Source organism: Mesoplodon densirostris, chromosome 15 (assembly GCF_025265405.1).
Source record: "Mesoplodon densirostris isolate mMesDen1 chromosome 15, mMesDen1 primary haplotype, whole genome shotgun sequence".
Classification (NCBI taxonomy): Eukaryota; Metazoa; Chordata; class Mammalia; order Artiodactyla; family Ziphiidae; genus Mesoplodon; species Mesoplodon densirostris.
In genome coordinates, this window is record NC_082675.1 from 61922354 (window position 1) to 61941761 (window position 19408).

The window sequence follows — 19408 nt, forward strand, 5'->3', positions numbered from 1 at the left end:
GTTCGAGTGCCAGCATGTGGGTTCAAGTCCCAGTCTGAGGTGCACGGTTTCAAAGAGACATGCTGAGCTTGACGGTATTAAAAGTTTTCCATAAAAATAATCTGGCCCAATGTAGAACCTCATCAGCTATTCCCTTATTTGCTAACCATTTCAGAGATAGCCCTGCTGGGGGCTGAGGGTAGTATAAAGTTCATAAAAGATTCAGGTCTGATCCCCCAGAAAAATCTAAAGGGGAAGTGGAAACAAGTGCTATGTGGGCTAATAAGGCCGCAAGTCAAAGCCCCCTATATGGAATAATATCCCCAGACCTCTGGAGAAGGATGGGAGGGAGAGCTCGCTTGCCCCTGCATTGAGCTGGGAGCCTGTTTTGCGATGTCTGGCTCTGTCTCAATGGAGTAAGTGCTCAGTTCTCAGTGAAGGGCATATTGGAACTGACAGTCTCACCATTGTGTATATAATCTGTCATGGCTGACAGATGAAGAAATGGGATTTTGTGAAATGCAACGAGATATAGCCATCAGCCACTGCTGGAAGGAAGCGTTGTTCTCCTGGACCCCTTAAAAAGCACTCATTCTCAGTCCTCTTTGCCCCTTCACTGCAGCCGTCTGAGCACTGGGTTTAAAGCACCATTTCCCCCCCATTACTGCTGATCTTTTGTTGTGCTTCCCTTTTGTCCACCCTGCCCTTTGATTGCCAAGCTCTCCCAGCAGGGCAAATTGCAGCTGAAATGGTAGAAACAATGGGATCAGGCAGTGTCCAGATGGAGGCACTGGGAACCAGGCATGCTTAACTGCTTACTTTCAGCTGGTCTGCCCTGAGTGTAAGTGAGCAGGCCCCACCTTTCAATTGCCAGAGTGAAATCCACCCTCCTGACAGTCACATGGGCTTCCCCAGAAGCAGGGTTAATTGGAAAATGAAACAATTAATGGGAGATGAGAAAGAACTAACAGTAAAAATTGCGCTGAAGGGGAGTTACCTTGCAAGTGCCTTTAGTCCTTAAGTATTTGGGAACGGTCTTTTGTTCAACATGTAATGCATCTGAGCCCTCCAGTTTCATCATGAGCCATTATGAAATGAGTGATTGGTGGCTTATTGTCTTTTGTGTGCAGCCATATATTTTGTCATGGTAATAGGCATCTTAAATATTATTTTGTTTGTTCATTCAACAAACATTTATTGAGAACTTTCTGGGTGGTTTGCTTTGTAATAGATACTGGAGATAAAAGGATAAATGAGTGTCTCTGACCTCAAAGTACTTACAGTCTAGGAGAGAGAGACAGAAAAGTATACAAATAAATGGCACATCGCATTACAAGGATTGTGATAGATGTCTTCATGAGAGACAATGGTGCATGCAGAAGGAATGGCATAAGAAATTAGGCTGAAGGAGGTAACAGTGTCTGCAGACAATATGTTGCAATATACAGGTCATTAATCTCACTAATGACAAAATGGAATACCCATAGTAAAATGGATGTTCCTTCATTTATTCAATAAATGTTTATTGAGTGCCTGCTATTTGCCAGGCACTGTACTTGGTATCTCTGTGATGGTGTATACAGGCTAGAAAGGGAGACAGGCATTAATTCAATTAGTACGAAAATCAAATGTAAATTTAAAACTATGATAAGTACAACAAAGATGAGATACATGGTTTCATGAAAACTTATAATAGGAGTATTTCTATAAGGTAGGGGGCCTCACTAGGATTGAGCTGAGATTAGAATATAAAGAAAAGTTAATGAAGGACTCTACTAGTTGCCAAGAATAAGATGGAGCGCAATAGGGAAAAACGGATGGGAATTAGGGGTGAAGATTCCAGCTTTACCACGAAGCCCCTCTGTGGACTTCAGTATACAGATCTGGAAAAGTGGAGAGGGGTTGATGACAAGGGTAGAGGTGAGAGGGTGGCTATGAGTGCTGTTTTGCCCAGGTCCAAAATAACTTAAACCTTTTGTCCTACAATTTTTATTAAGTGCTACCACTAACTCTCTAGAATGTTCTAGTGTGAGCAACCAATTATTTTGTCACCCAAAGAAGTGGGAAATTTTGTTTCCAAGCCCTCTTCTAGCCTGTCATGCTGTGAGTATACACATAGTGCCAACTAAAATCCAAAGCATAAATGGCAAATTAACAAAGCCCTGACTCATAAAAGATAAGTAGAATTTACTATTTTATGCCATGAATAAGATATCTCTATTTTTGCCAAAAATGAGATAGAGCCTATGTCCACAGCAGTAATACCTAGCAGCCAAAGTCAAGTGTCAGGATTAGTTCTCTAGATGTTGATGATGGCAGTGTCTCTACTATAAACTGCAAGGTGAAGAAAAAATTAAATACTTTATTTTCTTAATTTTCTCCTGGGTACTTAACAGGCTTAGCTTGGGGAAGCTCTCTCATGATTCTTAAAAAATATGCTTCAATATTGGAAGTATAAACAGGATTTCACAAAATCAGGGAGGCAGAAAATAATGCTAGGGATTCCAGGAACTGGTGTGAATGAAACCCTGGTTGCTTAACTATATTGTATTTTACCCATAATTCTTTCTGCCATCTGCATTTTGACTCTTAACAGGGACGATAAGAGATGTTTTCTAATAAAGCGTAAATCCTATAGCATCAATGGCAAAAGACAGAGAAGAGATAGGTGATAGATATATAGCTAGCTAGCTAGCCAGCTAGATAGACACATACAATACATACATACATAGACAGGTAAACAGATACATATTATAGGCTAAAACTTCCTAAATTCACTAGGCCATCATCATATACTTCTTAGTTGGGATATTATCAAAGCTTTCTTAATTTACTAATATTTTCCCTTCTTTAACAAATCTTAGAGAAATACATCCTCTGTGTATAAAACAGGACTTATAATAAGCTTTAAAGACTGCTTTCTTTGTACTCATAGCCTGGCTTAAAATCTATCTGGAACAATGTAAACATATCTATATTACAAATAGCTTAATATCTCAAAACAGTGTGTTCACTCTCCATTCCCTTTGTGAGTTTATAGAAGTTGGATATGTTGTGTCTCTAGCACACGTTCTGCCTTTGCTGGCCGAAGAGTTAGTCTAAGGAAGGTGCAAAGTCTGAAGACATTCATGTAGAGCCAATGTAGGGAAAAACACAGCTGACAAAGTCCAATGGAGTGATCTTGAATGATAATATTTTTTTTTTCCTGGCACATTTGTCCAGGAGACTTGTTTCCTTTTTTTTTTTTTTCTTTTTTTTTTCTTTTTTCAAGGTTCCTTTTGAGAATATCCACGCATTTTCTCAAGAGAGTAGTCAGGGCCTAATGTGGGCTTAAGGATGTCTTAGAGGGCTCACTCCCAAACACGCACCACTCCTAGAGTCAACAGAGATTTGAGGGCTCTTCCATGTTTCTTTCTTTCTTTTCGTTTCTTCTCTATGCCCTTGACTGGCCCACTTTTCCCCATGCAGTCGTCAAACTTCCCCCCCTTAATTCCTCAACTTGTGCTTTTTCTCCTTGTTGCAGTGGTTCCTAATGAGTTGCTTGTTTGAGTGCAGAGATGCTGAACTCCAGGATAAACTCCAAACAGAAATGAACTGCAATAGGCAGAAGCAAGGGAAAGATGTGTGTTTGAGAAGAAGCTGGGGCAAAAATAAGCTGCAGCTGGAGTTAGGGAAACAAGTGCATGGAGTCTGGAAGTTCAGATGCACTCCTGAACTCTGCCACCTTGGGCAGGACTCTCCACGGCTGAAGTTTTAGAGTCTTCATTTGGAAAACAGAAGCATTGGACTGAGGGACCTTTAGGGCCCCTCCTGACTCTAAACAGTTCTTATTCTGAGATTGCATTAAACCAAGATAGGTTAAAGTTCCTGTTATCTAGGGGGAGAAAGCGATTATAGCATCCTTATTAATGTTCAAAATCAACACAATGTATTTTTACTAAAGAAATTGAAAAAAACCTTCACAAAGCATTCTGGAATTAAAGGTGTCTGTTTCCAACTTTTGAATAATTAAGCCTTTTGACATTAAATTTTAAATAGTTTCACCATGCTGATCTTTGTTTCTCTCTCTCTCCTTCTCCACTCCACCCACCCTTAGGCTTATGAGCGGCCACAGAAACACTCAGCTCTCCATTATGACCCAGGCCTCCCACAGGACTTCACCGGTGACACCTTAAAACCAAAGCACCAGCAAAAAAGCAGCAGCCAGAACCACGTGGACTGGTCCACCAACTCTGACAATGGACCTGCCACTCAGAATTGCTTCATCAGTACAGAGTCTGGCAGAGAAACTGCAAGCACCAGCAAGATCCCAGCTCTTGAGCCCCTGGCTTCCTTTGCAAAGGCCCAGGGTAAGAAAGGCAGTGCAGGGAGCACATGGAGTCAGTTGTCCAACAGTAGCAAAGATCTGCTCTTGGGAGGTGTGGTTCCATCTCCAAGCAACCACAGCTCGCCAGCTCCACCCAGCAGCTCTGCTGAGTGCAGTGGGCTCCAGCCCTTGGTAGATCAAGATGGAGGAGGTGCAAAGGAGCCCCCAGAACCACCTACTACTATAGGCAGCAAGAAAAAGTCCAGTAAAAAAGATGTGATAAGTCAAACCATACCAAACTCAGACCTAGACTGGGTCAAGAATGCTCAGAAAGCATTTGACAATACAGAAGGGAAAAGGGAAGGCTACTCTGCAGATAATGCCCAAGAGGCATCACCAGTCAGGCAGAATGTGAGTTCCGTCAGTAATCCTGAAAATGACTCAAGCCATGTCCGGATTACTATCCCTATCAAGGCACCCTGCCTAGATCCAAGCAGCCATAAGAGGAAAAAGAGACAGTCCATCAAAGCAGTGGTGGAAAAGATCATGCCAGAGAAAGCCCTGGCTTCTGGAATCACTATGAGCAGCGAAGTAGTTAATAGGATACTTTCCAACCCCGAGGGTAATAAGAAAGATCCCCGTGTCCCTAAGTTGGGTAAAATGACGGAGAATGAGTCCCCCTCAGCTGGCCTTGAAACTGGTGGAAATGCTGAGAAAGTTGTCCCTGGAGGTGTATCTAAGCAGCGGAAGCCACCCATGGTCGTGACACCTCCAACATGCACAGATCACTCTCCAAGAAAGCTGCCAGAAATCCAGCACCCCAAATTCGCTGCAAAACGGAGGTGGACGTGCAGCAAACCAAAACCCACCAGTCTCCTGCGGGAGGCAGTCATGGCCACTTCTGATAAACTGATGGTGGAACCGCCATCTGCTTACCCCATAACCCCGTCCAGCCCTCTGTACACCAACACAGACAGTCTTACTGTGATCACGCCGGTAAAAAAGAAGCGGGGACGACCAAAGAAGCAGCCTTTGCTCACGGTTGAGACGATTCATGAGGGGACCTCCACCAGTCCAGTCAGTCCCATCAGCCGGGAATTTCCTGGAACCAAGAAAAGAAAGAGACGACGTAGTTTAGCTAAGTTGGCCCAATTAGTGCCAGGAGAGGACAAACCCATGAGTGAGATGAAATTCCACAAAAAAGTTGGAAAGCTTGGGGTGTTGGATAAGAAGACCATCAAAACTATCAATAAGATGAAAACACTCAAAAGGAAAAATATCTTGAACCAGATCTTGTCCTGCTCCAGCAGCATTGCGCTGAAGGCCAAAGCTCCCCCAGAGACCAGCCCTGGGGCAGCAGCAATCGAGAGCAAATTGGGCAAGCAGATAAATGTCAGTAAGAGGGGCACCATCTACATTGGCAAGAAGAGGGGCAGGAAGCCAAGGGCAGAGCTGCCACCCCCATCCGAAGAACCCAAAACAGCCATCAAGCACCCGAGGCCAGTTTCTAGCCAGCCGGATGTTCCCGTCGTGCCTTCCAACTTTCAGTCACTTGTGGCGTCTTCACCAGCAGCTATGCACCCACTTTCGACACAGTTAGGTGGGTCCAATGGCAACCTGAGCCCCGCCAGCACTGAAACCAACTTTTCAGAGTTGAAAACTATGCCAAATCTCCAGCCCATCAGTGCTCTTCCAACCAAAACCCAAAAGGGAATCCATAGTGGGACCTGGAAGCTGTCTCCACCCAGGCTGATGGCCAACTCCCCTTCACACCTTTGCGAGATCGGGTCACTCAAGGAGATAACACTGTCCCCTGTGAGCGAGTCCCACAGTGAGGAGACGATCCCGAGTGACAGTGGCATTGGGACAGACAACAACAGCACGTCTGACCAAGCAGAGAAGAGTTCCGAATCCCGACGGAGGTACTCTTTTGATTTCTGCTCCCTGGACAACCCGGAGGCCATCCCATCTGACACCAGCACAAAGAACCGGCATGGCCACCGGCAGAAGCATCTCATGGTGGACAACTTTCTGGCCCACGAAAGCCTCAAGAAGCCAAAGCACAAGAGGAAACGGAAAAGCCTGCAAAACCGTGATGATCTCCAGTTTCTGGCAGACCTGGAAGAGCTCATCACCAAGTTCCAAGTGTTCAGGATCTCTCACCGGAGTTATACTTTTTACCATGAGAATCCATATCCCAGCATTTTTCGGATTAATTTTGATCACTATTACCCGGTGCCATATATCCAATATGACCCGTTGCTCTATCTTCGTAGGACTTCAGACTTAAAGTCAAAGAAGAAGCGTGGTAGGCCTGCAAAAACCAATGACACCATGACAAAGGTGCCTTTTTTACAAGGGTTCAGCTACCCTATTCCCAGTGGAAGTTACTATGCACCCTATGGAATGCCTTACACATCAATGCCTATGATGAACCTTGGTTATTACAGTCAGTACCCAGCTCCTCTGTACCTGTCGCACACGCTCGGAGCAGCGTCCCCATTCATGAGGCCAACGGTGCCCCCACCTCAGTTTCACACAAGCTCCCACGTGAAGATGTCTGGTACGGCTAAGCATAAAGCAAAGCATGGAGTGCACCTGCAGGGGCCCGTGGGCATGGGCCTCGGTGACAGGCAGCCATCCCTGAATCCTCCCAAGGTGGGCAGTGCCGGTCTGTCCAGTGGTCGGCTCCACAAGAGGAAACACAAACACAAGCATAAGCACAAGGAAGACCGGCTCCTGGGGGCCCACGACAACCTGAGTGGTCTCTTTGCAGGCAAAGCCACAGGCTTCTCCAGCCACATCCTGAGCGAGCGGCTGAGCAGCGCAGACAAAGAGCTCTCACTTGTGAGTGAGAAAAACAAGCATAAGGAGAAGCAGAAGCACCAGCACAGTGAAGCCGGCCACAAAGCGTCCAAGAACAACTTTGAGGTGGACACCCTGTCTACGCTGTCACTTTCTGATGCCCAGCATTGGACGCAGGCCAAGGACAAAAGTGACTTGAGCAGCGAGCCTGTGGACTCGTGCACTAAACGGTACTCTGGCAATGGCGGGGACGGAAGCAGCGCAAGACCAGAGAGCCTGGATGTGTTCAGTGAGATGAACCCTCCGAACGACAAGTGGGACAGTGATGTGAGTGGGAGTAAAAGGAGGAGCTATGAAGGCTTTGGGACGTACAGGGAAAAGGACATCCAAGCCTTCAAGATGAACCGCAAGGAGAGAAGTTCCTATGACTCCTCCTTATCTCCAGGTAAGGCCGAATTTTCTTCAAACTTGGACTGTCTTGTTACTTGGTTGCTGGGCCCTGCTCTTCAGCAGTCTGCCATCTCTGGCACGTTGGGTTCACTAGTTTGCAGAGAGGTAGAAACCAAATGAAAACAGGTCTCCTTGCAAATTTGAGCCTGCTGCACATTTTATGCATTGTTTAATCAGTTACTTTCTGTCTTTCCTCTCTTGGAGCCATTGCCTGAGAACTGTGGGCCCAGAGGCAGCCCCAATAGCTGCCAAGACTACAACCATACCCACTACCTTTATGCTTTTAATTAAAGACGCTATGCCTAAGTCTTCATCTGATCTGATGGTAAATTTGCTAGTTGGATAAAACCTCTAAAACTTTCTAGGAATACCAACAAGATCCCAAGAATGTCAAAGTTGGATGGGAATGAATATCTAGTTTACCTGACATGCTAGCTCTAGAAGTCACACATCCTAGGTTGAAACATCTACAGGAGAGCCATTGGAAGCTGATGACCAGTGAATCTTGAAGTCTACCTGATAAGGAAGCCACAGCCCAAAACCATGTTGTCCTCTTTTTGGCATTTGATAAGCAGCTCTTGGTAGACCCCTAAAGTGAAGCCCTGACCTGTCATTTCCCTGCATAAAGGTGGGGGTGGGGGGAACCTGACTGAAAGGCACTGTGAGCCTCCTGCCTCTGCTGGAACCTACCGCTGTGTCTCTTTGCACATCCACTGGGGATGGGATTTGCCCACTAATCTCTAAACTGAAGTGCTGGTGGCTACTAGGAAGAGCTCATTCCTTGTCAGTTGCTGGGAGAATTTCCTTGCTAACCTGCCCACCCACATAAACCTTCCTTGCCATGGAAGCCTCACACTTCTGCATAAATATCCCTTTGTCCGTGTCCACACATCACACAGATGATAAAAGACTCCTGTAGAACAGAGTAGTTATTTACTAGGAAAAAGGTAGAAACTCCTTTCTTAGGAGCTGCAGAAGCTAAAAGGATTCCTCGTGCTCTCCCTGCCCCCAGACAGTACAAACCCTCTGGCCAAAGCCTGGTTTAAAGGACTGATCACCCCTGATAAGCTTTGGGTGCACTATTTCACCTCTGTTTATGATGTGTATCCCTTGTTTGTCTTCTCCCTTCATGTGGTGTCCATAATTAGTGAAGGTGAAGGCAGTCTATTCATAAGGATTTAGAGACATTTTCTAGGCCGGCAGATTTCGAAAAGAAATATGTTTTGATAATGGCCATTCTGACTGGCTTGAGGTGATACCTCATTGTAGTTTTGATCTGCGTTTCTCTAATAATTAGTGATGTTGAGCATCTTTTCATGTGCCTCTTGGCCATCTGTATGTCTTCCTTGGTGAAATGTCTGTTTAGGTCCTCTGCCAATTTTTTAACTGGATTGTTTGTTTTTTTGATATTGAGCTCCATGAGCTGTTTGTATATTTTGGAGATTAATCTTTTGTCTGTTGTTTCATTTGCAAATATTTTCTCCCATTCTTTTTGTCTTGTTTATGGTTTCCTTTTTAGAGGGTTGGGATAGGGAGGGTGGGAGGGAGGGTCAAGAGGGAGCGGATATGGGGACATGTGTATGCATATGGCTGATTCACTTTGGTGTACAACAGAAACTAACACAGTATTGTGAAGCAATTGTACTCCAATAAAGATCTATTAAGAAAGGAAGGAAGGAAGGAAGGAAGGAAGGAAGGAAGGAAGGAAGGAAGGAAGGAAAGACGGAAGGAAGGAAGAAAGAAAGAAAGAAAGAAAAGAAAGAAAGAAAAATGATTATGAGTTAGAAGCTACTTAAATATTGCTCCAAATCACGCCCAGCTTTGAGTTGCTGTCATGGTAGATGATCTCCTTGGTTAATGAAGAGACCAATTAGCAGTCATGTTTCCTGCACTTGCTAAGGTGATTAATGGCCCACACTTCATGTCTGCCCAAGTGGATGTGCTCTTCTGGGTTTCCCTATTTCTGATCAGCAGACTTTGTTGAAGGTGTTTGTTTTTTGTGCAAAGCCTAAATTAAGCCCACATGGACAGGAGTTGCTAAAAGATTAAACTTTAACATGAGAAGTACTGTTGCTTTCTCTTTCAGTGTGGTGGAATTTATCCATAGAACCAGAACTATCCATGACAGAAGGCATTCTTATTTCTATTTTCTTGGCATTGTTTAGCTAGAAAACAATGGTGGTATGTTATTGCTGAGAACCTACAAGCAAGAATCGTAAGTTAACAGACCTGAGAAACAAGGTCTCAGAAGCTAAAACCAGCCATTGTTGCCATTAGGGTTCTCAGCAGTCTTACTGGGACGTCTGCATGTCTGGACCGTATTACAGCTGGGTTCTGGTTGAATTTTGCCAGCTAGGGGTTCATCCGGTCACTGTGTCTCTGAGGGCAGCCACACTCTAGCCATACAAAATTCCTGTGTTTGCATTCACAAGGTGGTCGTTACTTCATTTAAAATTCTCCCTCCCCTTCCCCAGCTTCTTACTTGTTTTGCAGCCATCCACAGAAAGCTGGATTCAGCCTAGGAATTGAGTACTGCACCCAACTCTGTTACGACCTTAGGCATGTTATCCTATCTCTCTGGGGTACTATCTGCCAATTTGTAACTCAAAGGGTTGGGCCAGACCTCTTTTGTATGGCATGTTTCAATTCTTAAAGCCATTTCACATGTATTTCTTATAACATCCTTCGTGCAATCTTAGAAGAGAAATATTTTCATTCCCATTTTATGGATCAGGACACTGAGGCTCAGAGATCAGGTGACCTGTCCAAGTTCAGAAAGCTGTCACTTTTTATTCTAAGCCCAGGGCTTTGCCCACTGCATTGCAACTCAACTGCATGTCACCCAACTAGTTAAGGCCAAGTCTAGAACACAGGTCCTGGTCCCCAGCCCAGTGTCCCTATATCTTACCACCACCCTTCCTCTCAGAATCCCATCTATCCTCTGATTACATGCTTTCCCCTAGGGCATCTGCACAGTGATTATGTGATAAGTGCAGAAGAGAGTAATTAAGACAAAAAGACATCCCTTTATTCAGTTCCCAACCAATGAAGGAGGATTTCTTATGGCCTAAACTTTTCTAAATATCAGCCTGGAAATATTGATATATACATTGACAGGGTTTCCACTTCTGTCCTTACTGAAATCCAGTTCCCTGAGTTATTAATGCCACTGCTTTGTGCTTATTTTTGTGTTGTATGAGGTTTTTCTTTTTTTTTTTTCTGAACATTTTCATGAATCTTAATTGTTAGTGGCTTCTGTGTCTATATGAGTTATGCCTACACATCTTGTTGAATACCTTATTGGAACAGACCAGATTCCTTATCATTCCCTTTCCTTCCAAACCTTGGCCTCTCCTTGCCTATATCCTAAACGTCCCCTCTATTCCTGAATCCCTAAAGCATGAGGAAAAAAATGTTCTTAGTAGCACTTGGAACCCAATGCATTCACCTTAATATTATACGCTCCAAAGAGTGCCAAGTCCCATTAAAAGCTGGGAGACAGATGGGATGAGGCTGAGGTTACTGGAGGCATTAAGATCTTTCAGAGTATCTGAGTCGAGGTGTCTGTTCAGCTGGATGGTACTGAAGGTCATGATTAGAAATAAGCATCTTCCCTTCCATACCTTCTCTTCCTCGACCTCTTCCTTCTCCATTTTGGGTTCATTTCCATTGCATCTTAATGTCCAATTTCACATGAGCTAGTCTTCTCCAAAATAGATACGGCATAAATACAGATATCATTCTTTACCCTGTCGAGGACCAGATTTAGGAGTGGAGTGAAAAGAGGACTTTGAGCGCTCCCTCGGATCAGAACCGATGAAAGGCACCGTATAAATGGAAGTCATTACCATTATGGAGAGAGGAATTAGAGACCCCATTTAGCAATAGCAGCAGTTGCACACTCCATTTCCTCGTTCCTGCCTGGAAAGTCATTCATCCTCCATACCCCTGCCCCAGAAGATGGGTTCATTGTCTTGTTAGCCCCCTTTCAACATACCTAGATCTAAGAAATTCCACAGACTCTTGCCTTTTTCCTGTATTTTACTCCTTCTGTCCTACTGCTTCTTTGGTTTCAAAAGGCAGTGACTCTTTTGACCTATTTTCTAAATGCACACCATCTGGTAAATCTTCATTTATAAAAATGCTTGCTTGGGGCCAAATAATGGATAAATAGTGGGAAGGTGTCATCCACAGACTCTCAGAGTTGGGAGAAGCCTTATTGGCCCTCATTTGTGCTGCTCTCCCACCAGGCACCAGCATCTCACGCACCCTGACATGCAGCAGATTCCGAGAGAGCAAACCTGTCCGAGGGTGACCAGACATAGTCAGAATGATGCTGTATGCTCTCAGAGCCAAGTTCTCATGAGGCGGTGGAAGAGGTCTCTAGTGTGAATGATGTTCTTCCTGTTCCAACCTCTTGGAAACAATCTTTGCATACTTTGACCTAAAATTATGCCAGGAACTTCAGGCATTTTGACCACTGCTGTCCAGGCTCCCATCACATGTTGGAGAAACACTGAGAAGTGTAAGTTTATACCTGTTACCTCTGAGTCCAATGCCATTCTTAGTCAAGGTTGCCATCCTGAGTTCCCAATGTCAAGTACTTTGCTCATGATGAATGGATGCTGAGAATTCATTCTTAGCTCACCTCTCAGATATCAGAGTCCTGCCATGTATGTAGCCGGATTCCCTTGAGCCTGGCTGACTCCACCTCTCCTTGTGGCTCTATCTTACCCTATGCCAGCTCCTCTTATTGGCACTGTGGGCATTTGGGGAGGCAGTCTCTGTGGTCACTCACAGGCAGGAAATGGATGCCCAAGCCAAAAATAATACAAAACTCTCCTCAAAGCAGTCATCCAGATGAGGGAATTAACCACATGGACAAAATGTCATGAAAACCATACAAAAGAAACATGTGTGAGGAAAGTTTTCTAAAACTGGAATAGAAGGAAGAAGAGGACTCCTGGGAGGAGGAAGTTAAAACCAGGAAAGAAGGAAGAGTAAAAAATGGAAAGCTGATGAAGTGTGGTCTGTTTAAACTTAATCCAAGTTGAATTCTGGGTCATCCTGTAGGAGGAAGTGAAAGATTAATTAGCGAATGGTTGCTGTGTGGTTTAGCAGGATTATGAGTACCTGCCCCAGTCTTGTCTCCTATGCTAACCAGCTGAAAGACCTCTTTATATTTTTGACTCTCAGTTTTCCCAAGTGATATGAGGACAATAAATGTTCTGACCAGACATGATAGTCTAGGATTCTCAAATTTATACAATGGAATTTGAATACACACACACACACACACACACACACACACACCCCCCTAGATTGTGCAGTTAAAGAGAAATGCTGAAGTTATGTCCAAGTTGGCCAATTAATTAGCTATTCAGTGAAGTTTCAAAACAGATTCCTCTGGTCCGTGTCTTAATCTGTGTGACACCCCATTTACCTTTGGCTCAAGTGACTTCACTTAGCCATTTAATCTCACCTTTCCAAAAGATGGAATCTCATAGGATCCACCAACAAATTAGCTTGCTCTTTGTGCAGGCTGAAACCACAGTTCATCACCTTAGAAACAAATAAGTTAGAGCACTAATATGACCAATTGTATAGGAGCAGATAGAGCAAACTTGCATTTATATTCACGCTCAGAAGTAAAAGAATCTTAATAATGTAATATAAACACCTCATTTTGCTTAGGTGTTTGAGCATACTGGGACTTAGGAAGTTCAAGTGACCCATCCAATGATACATATCTAATTGGTAGAAGAGCTCAGACTGGGAAGAGTAACATAAGGCCGGGGGAAAGGGAAAGGGAGAGAGAGAGAGAGAGAATAAAAGAAAAAAAAAAACCAGAAAGGTGAATTGTGGGAGAGATGTTAAGCTATATGTTTTCTTTTGCTGTGAGCTGTTGTAAAAGGTAAGCATCTCTTTGACAATAATTTGGCTTCCAGGCTATCTCTGGGGACCCATGTTTGGGACTGGAAGTGATCTTTGTGGGCTCTGATGGAAGTCATTTTTTTTCCTTTCCTGTCTTAACAATTGCACATACTTATTATATCGAGCCTCCCACAGTTCCTCCTAAGGTTTCCTTTTGGAATTAATCAAATTAAATGTGGTGACCCATAACTTTCTGACAATGAAAAAAACAAACAAACAAATAAACAGCATCTCTTTTGCTACGTTGAACCAGAAATCCAGCAATCTGCCTTTGGAGCATGAAGTCTCCAGGTCATTTATCTTCCCACAGTTGGCAAACATTCCCCCGTCCTGTTGGAAGTTTTTATATATACTTCTGTGGCTTTGGAGAATTATGAAGATTCATGTGTGGGTGCAGAGAAGTCACAATTTTGACAGACTTGGCTTTGATACAACATGGAGCCTTTCTTGGCCAGAGAAATCAGTAAAGCATGGCTTCCAAAGGCTAGCCTGTCACTGGGCAGAGATACGGATGGTGCCTTTGAAAGGACCCTCCAGAAAACCATCTCTTCACTCTATAAACAAACAAGCAACAGGACTGAATACTTGTTAGGACTGTGAACTATGCTTGTGCCAGTATAGCGCTTCACACTGAATTCAAGGGGAACTGACAAAAACAAGAGAAAAAATTTTTTAAATGATTTATTTAGTGTCTAGTATATGCATGGCTTTGTGAAGTCCTGGGGGAGTCCTTAAGTAACTCAATGCTTTTGCTGTCAGAGGTTACAATCCAGAAGGCTCTCCTGTATAATTTAGGGGAGGAAAACGGATGCAACTCATAAGGCAGACTGTAACGGCAATCAGAAAGTCCTAGAGAAGAGACTGGGCTGTCAACAGAGAAGAACATGCTGGGCTGTCCAAGTGAGGGTGAGCCACCACCACGTTTTCAGTGGGGGTGGAGAGGTGGGACCAGGAAATGCTTCTGTCTGGTAGTTACCATTCAAGATAGGTCTTAAAGGATGGAAGAGTCAGAGAATGGAGATGGTGAGGTGGTGTTGGGAGGAAGTGGAGGCAAGCACCGAGTAGGAAGGAAGCTATGTAAACAAAGGTATATTTAGGTGGAAATACCCAAGAAACATTTGGGAAATGGTGTTTCGTCTACTTTTATTGAGGTTAGGATCTGTAGTTGGGGAATCCTGGTAGATAAGGTTGGAAAAGAATGTTGTGCTGGAGTTTAAAGGTTTTTCTCCACACTCTGGGGCTTGTGCTTAATTAAGTAGACAGTGGGCAGCCATTTCATTATTCAGAGGAAAGTCATGAAATGACCAAATTATAATTTGTCTTCTTCCCCTGACTGCTCCCTCCCTCTAGCCTGGGTTGGGCAAACTTATCCCATCTTTGAATTTTTCATATGATATTGTAATTATCCCTTTCTTATTTGAATTGTACCCACTACCCTGCCCTTTCTCCCCCAGACCACCCCCTAGATTATAAGCATCATAAAAGCATCATTACCTACTCAGGTGCTCAAGCAAAAAAATAATAGAGTAATTCCTGACTCATCTCTTTCCCTCTTTAGCTAAAGTCAAAGATGGTTCCAATACGTTGGCCTCAGGCAACTGGAAGACTGGTGGCACATGAACAGAACTATAGAAATCCAAGAGAGAATCTGGTTGGTGTGTGAGGAGATGAGTTGTTGAGGCAACAGTTGGCAGCACTGTACAGAGCTAGAGCTAGAGGTTTACCAAAGGGGACAATTGTGGAGAATGAAGGAAAGAGGGTGGATGGGGGGACCCCTGTGGCTCACCTTAAAGAGAGAGACAGAATAAGAGGGGGTCAGGCAGATACAGAGAAGAAATGACAGAAGTGTTGGAGAAGAACCAAGGACTCAAGGAAGAATGGATTTCAGAAGAATGGGGTAGCCACTAGGGCCCAAGCTGCAGAGTTCATAGAAGATGAGGTTAGATGAGAATATGTATGAACATACTGGTGGCTCTGGAGACAACAGACAAGTTAACAGTTACGTGTTTAGTGCCTCATATGGTTAAGGGGTGGTGGGCTATGTGCCAAATTCAGATGGCAAAGAGGTAATGAATAAGTGGGTGATGAGAAAACAGGGGCTGCAGGTGCAGCAAGCAAAACTTGTTTGTGGTTCTAGCAGTGCTCCAGCTTCTTAGAAGGCTTTGTTCTGTAGTCAGCCCTTGATGGGAAGTGACACACTCATTCTTAACAGGCCTTCAGTCTAAGGTCCCCCAATTCGCGGAGCATAAAAACAATGCCAGACCCCTTTATCCTATGTCATTCTGCCTCCCTACGAAGGCCACATATAGAAAAGGTGAGTATTTAGAAAGAAGTCAGTGATTCCAGGCAGGCTCCACCTTTCCTGTCCCACAGATGCACAGGTGCTTAGTTTTTGGTCATGGTCATGGCTGTTTGATAACTTCTGAAAACTCTTTGTGGTACCATGGGTATTAGCTGTGCTGCTGTGAGTGTGTGGAGGAACAGCTCAGGTTATCACAAGTTCTGGTAAATGGATCTTTTATTGAATGTTTACTGTGTGCAAAATATTATAGACTAAAGCTTAATTGTTGATCTTTCAGAGGTCTTTACTACTTTGTGGAATAAAATATATATGCTGTTTCATAAAGAGCTTACATTCTTCAAAATGATTGGGAGCTCTTTAGTTACTTAACATGTAACGTAGTTCCAAGATATAACAAATAGAGAGACCAGAACAAATGAAAAGCAAGGAAGGGCCCCTGACCTTAATTTCCTTATACTATACTGCAAAGAGACTTAAGTTAGCATATATAAAACAACCAGAGAATAAATGCAGACCAAATTTAATCTGTGCGAACTCAGTGGCCAACAATGGGAGCCATAGTGATCCAGGATCAGAAAGGAGGACAGTGTTTAGTGAAAAATGAATCCTGGACTTGAACCTTTGAGAGTGGATGCATAGTGATTGAGTGAGGCACCAGATGAGCTAAGACCTGGAGGTGGGTGTGTGTGTTTGGGGGGGCGGTACGGGAAGGCACCTAGCTAGACTGAAGTTAGCAGTTGAGTGGGGATGGACTTTTAACAGGGTATAGTTGCCATGCAGAGAATGTGGAACTGCATCCCGGAGGGATGGAAGACATACATGGTGTTAAAGGGTGCTGGGTATGAAGGGTGGTGAGCCTGGTGCTAGGTGCTGGGTGAAATGATGAAGTACCAGGGAACATGCCTCCCTCAAAGACTTTGTAAAGCCATCAGGAGACAAGAGGTAGATATATACACATATGGAAAGCAATTAGAGAGAATAATGAGAGACTAACCATTAATGACTAGAAATAAACACCCATTCTACAGGAAAAAGGACCCATGAAATAAATTTCAGAGTAGTAAGTTGCATACTATAAAAGCAAGTTGATACGAGTGTTTGCCCTATTACATAAGGATTTAGAACAAGTTGGATAAAAAGGAGGCATTAAGAGGGAGATCAACAGAGTAGAGCGAGCATGTCCCAAGAGCTGCCTCGGCTTGGAGTTTCCCATTCTTCTCTGAAGGGCTTGGGGAGCTTGAGAAGGTGGGCATGAGTGTGTCAGGTGGGTGGGCTCCCATGTTGATGGAGGATCTGAAGACACAGAGAGATAAAAAGCTTCCCCTGAGGCTACATCCCAGTTACCCCTTACCTCTGAACAGGGCATTCTGCTTTTCAAAGCACATTTCCTGACTTTTATTTGATCTTCAGACTCCACTGAGATTTGCAGATAGGTGTTCTTCTCCCACTTGACAGGCAAGGAAAAGTCTTTGTCCAATGTTGCTGAACCAGTTTTGTGCAGAGAAAGTGCTAGGTTCCAGTTTTTCTGACTTTTCCCATCACCTCCTTTTTTCCCCACTGTATTTCCGAAGTCTTTGACAAGGTCCGTAGTATATCTCAGCTTCTGAGTTATGCCTCAAGAACCCTTGCCAGTGAGTTAAATATTAGAGCCCAGAATAAGGAACTAGCTAATAAGCAATTTGATCTCCACTACAGTTAGTTTTTTATATAAAGGGAGCTCTTTGGAGCCAGGGCTGGCCAAGCCCGGGTGTGAGGCCAATTCTGTGTGCAGAGCCATCACCTCATCTGGTGAACAGAGACCCTGATGGAGGGTGTCCATTCTGAAAAATCACAAAGGAGATGCAAAGGGAGAGCAAGAACCGTCTTATTCACTAAGTCACAAAACACTAAACCTAATATTTAAAACTTCGTTATTTCTTAAAGAAAAGTTTGAGGGGTTTTACACACCTAGTAGTAAACATACAAAATTTGCATCTTGGGAGTGACATAGGATAAAAATAAAAACAGACCAGAGCAAATCACTAAGGAAACCATGGGTTTAGAGCTACATCTAAAAAGTTCGGTAAAGTGTTAGGAGACTTCGTCCCCTTTTGACCGTCCACCCGGAATTGGGATTGGGTAAAAAAACTATGGTTCTGAAGCAGTTTATCATGTCTTATATTCCATGAAAGACCAGTGGACCAAAGAGGTTTGTCTTACAGGATATACTTCTTTGTGCTGTTGGTTATCGTTTTACTTTATTTATTCTAATCATACAATTTAAAAAGTATCTGAAATGTATAAGACATAGTACTGGGCAGTATTACAACTACAGATATGTAAGGGACATCTTGTCGTCTTTCAGTAGGAGTGACATAGTCCTAAAAGTCTGTCCAAATTTCTCCTGGTTTAGTAATGAACCACTTTAGCACTAGATATTATTTTTCTCTTTGAGACCCCAGCAACAGCAATAAAAATGGATTCTCCACCCATTGCATAGAGCAAATGAGTATTTGGAAAAACATTGTTTATTTTATCATCTAAAACAAAACCTGTTAGTGAATAAAATTTGGAAAATTTAGAAAAACATGTATAAGAAAACATGAAATCACCTACAATCTCACTAAATAGCCATTATGATAAGGTAAATAACACGAGTCCCCAGCTGGTGTTGGTAACTGCTCACCTTGCAACCTGCCTCCGCAGCAGCCCAGGAAACCCAGCCCATGCTCCACTCCCCCATCATCCCTCTTTCTCCTCTCTTCTCATCGCCACTTCAGCTGCCTGGTGGTTTCAGTTTTCTCTCAAGTCCCTTCCCAGAACTGACCACCATAGTACCATAACCTTTCATTCTGCATTCTGTGTCATTGCCCAAACGGGGGAGTATATTTTTAAAATAAATGCAGCAGCAATTGGGCATGAAAACCATCCAGATTTCCAAACTGTCCTATTTAAGATCTCCATAAGAGTTCACGTTCCAGGACAGCAACCGGGCAGGGGACAAATTAGTCACAGATGAAGACGGTTGCCAGAACTTTTTCCCAAGAGTTGCCGGGTGTTCAGTGTTTCTCTCAAATCAGAATCTGACAAGGGAGAATGCAATAAATTTTCCAAAGCTTGAGATCCACGACTCCACCCTGAAGTGGAAAATGCAACCAGCCAGTGTCTGTTACAAATACCACCTTCACTTCTCACACACACACACACACACACACACACACACACACACACACACACACGTGTCAAGTTATAGCTACTCTCATTGGTCAGTTTTGCTGTCACTCATACTGAGATCACTTAAAGAGAGGGAGCCAGCTATTGATTATAGGTTTGTGACACAAAGAACTACCTGTACTTGCTTATTTTCCTTCCTAATATACCTATGGATATATCTAAGGTGAAGTTGGAAAGCCAATAGTTCCCATTTCAAAAAGCAGCTCCCCTGTTTGTTTTTTCTTCCATTCCTCCTCAACCAGGAAGCCTACATCAGCGTATGCTCTGAGATGGGTATTTGCATAGGTTATTAGGCAAAGGAGAAGAGAAAATCTTCCAGATTTCTTAAGTCGTCATGGACAGTACAAATAAAATTTTATTTTATTAAATAAAATAGCTGAAATAACTTTTCTCAGTTATGTTTTCTCCATTATTTTTCT

The 19408-nt window shown here is 43.5% G+C and overlaps 1 protein-coding gene across 2 annotated transcripts in view; it reads left to right on the forward strand.

Moving 5' to 3' along the window:
* Positions 1-19408, forward strand: part of SETBP1 (SET binding protein 1) — a 378710-nt gene that overhangs the window by 257451 nt on the left and 101851 nt on the right. For both annotated transcript variants that reach the window (XM_060118586.1, XM_060118588.1), the window contains exon 4: positions 4076-7535. In XM_060118586.1, coding sequence (XP_059974569.1) covers positions 4076-7535 — 3460 coding nt within the window. The remainder of the gene's footprint in view (positions 1-4075; positions 7536-19408) is intronic.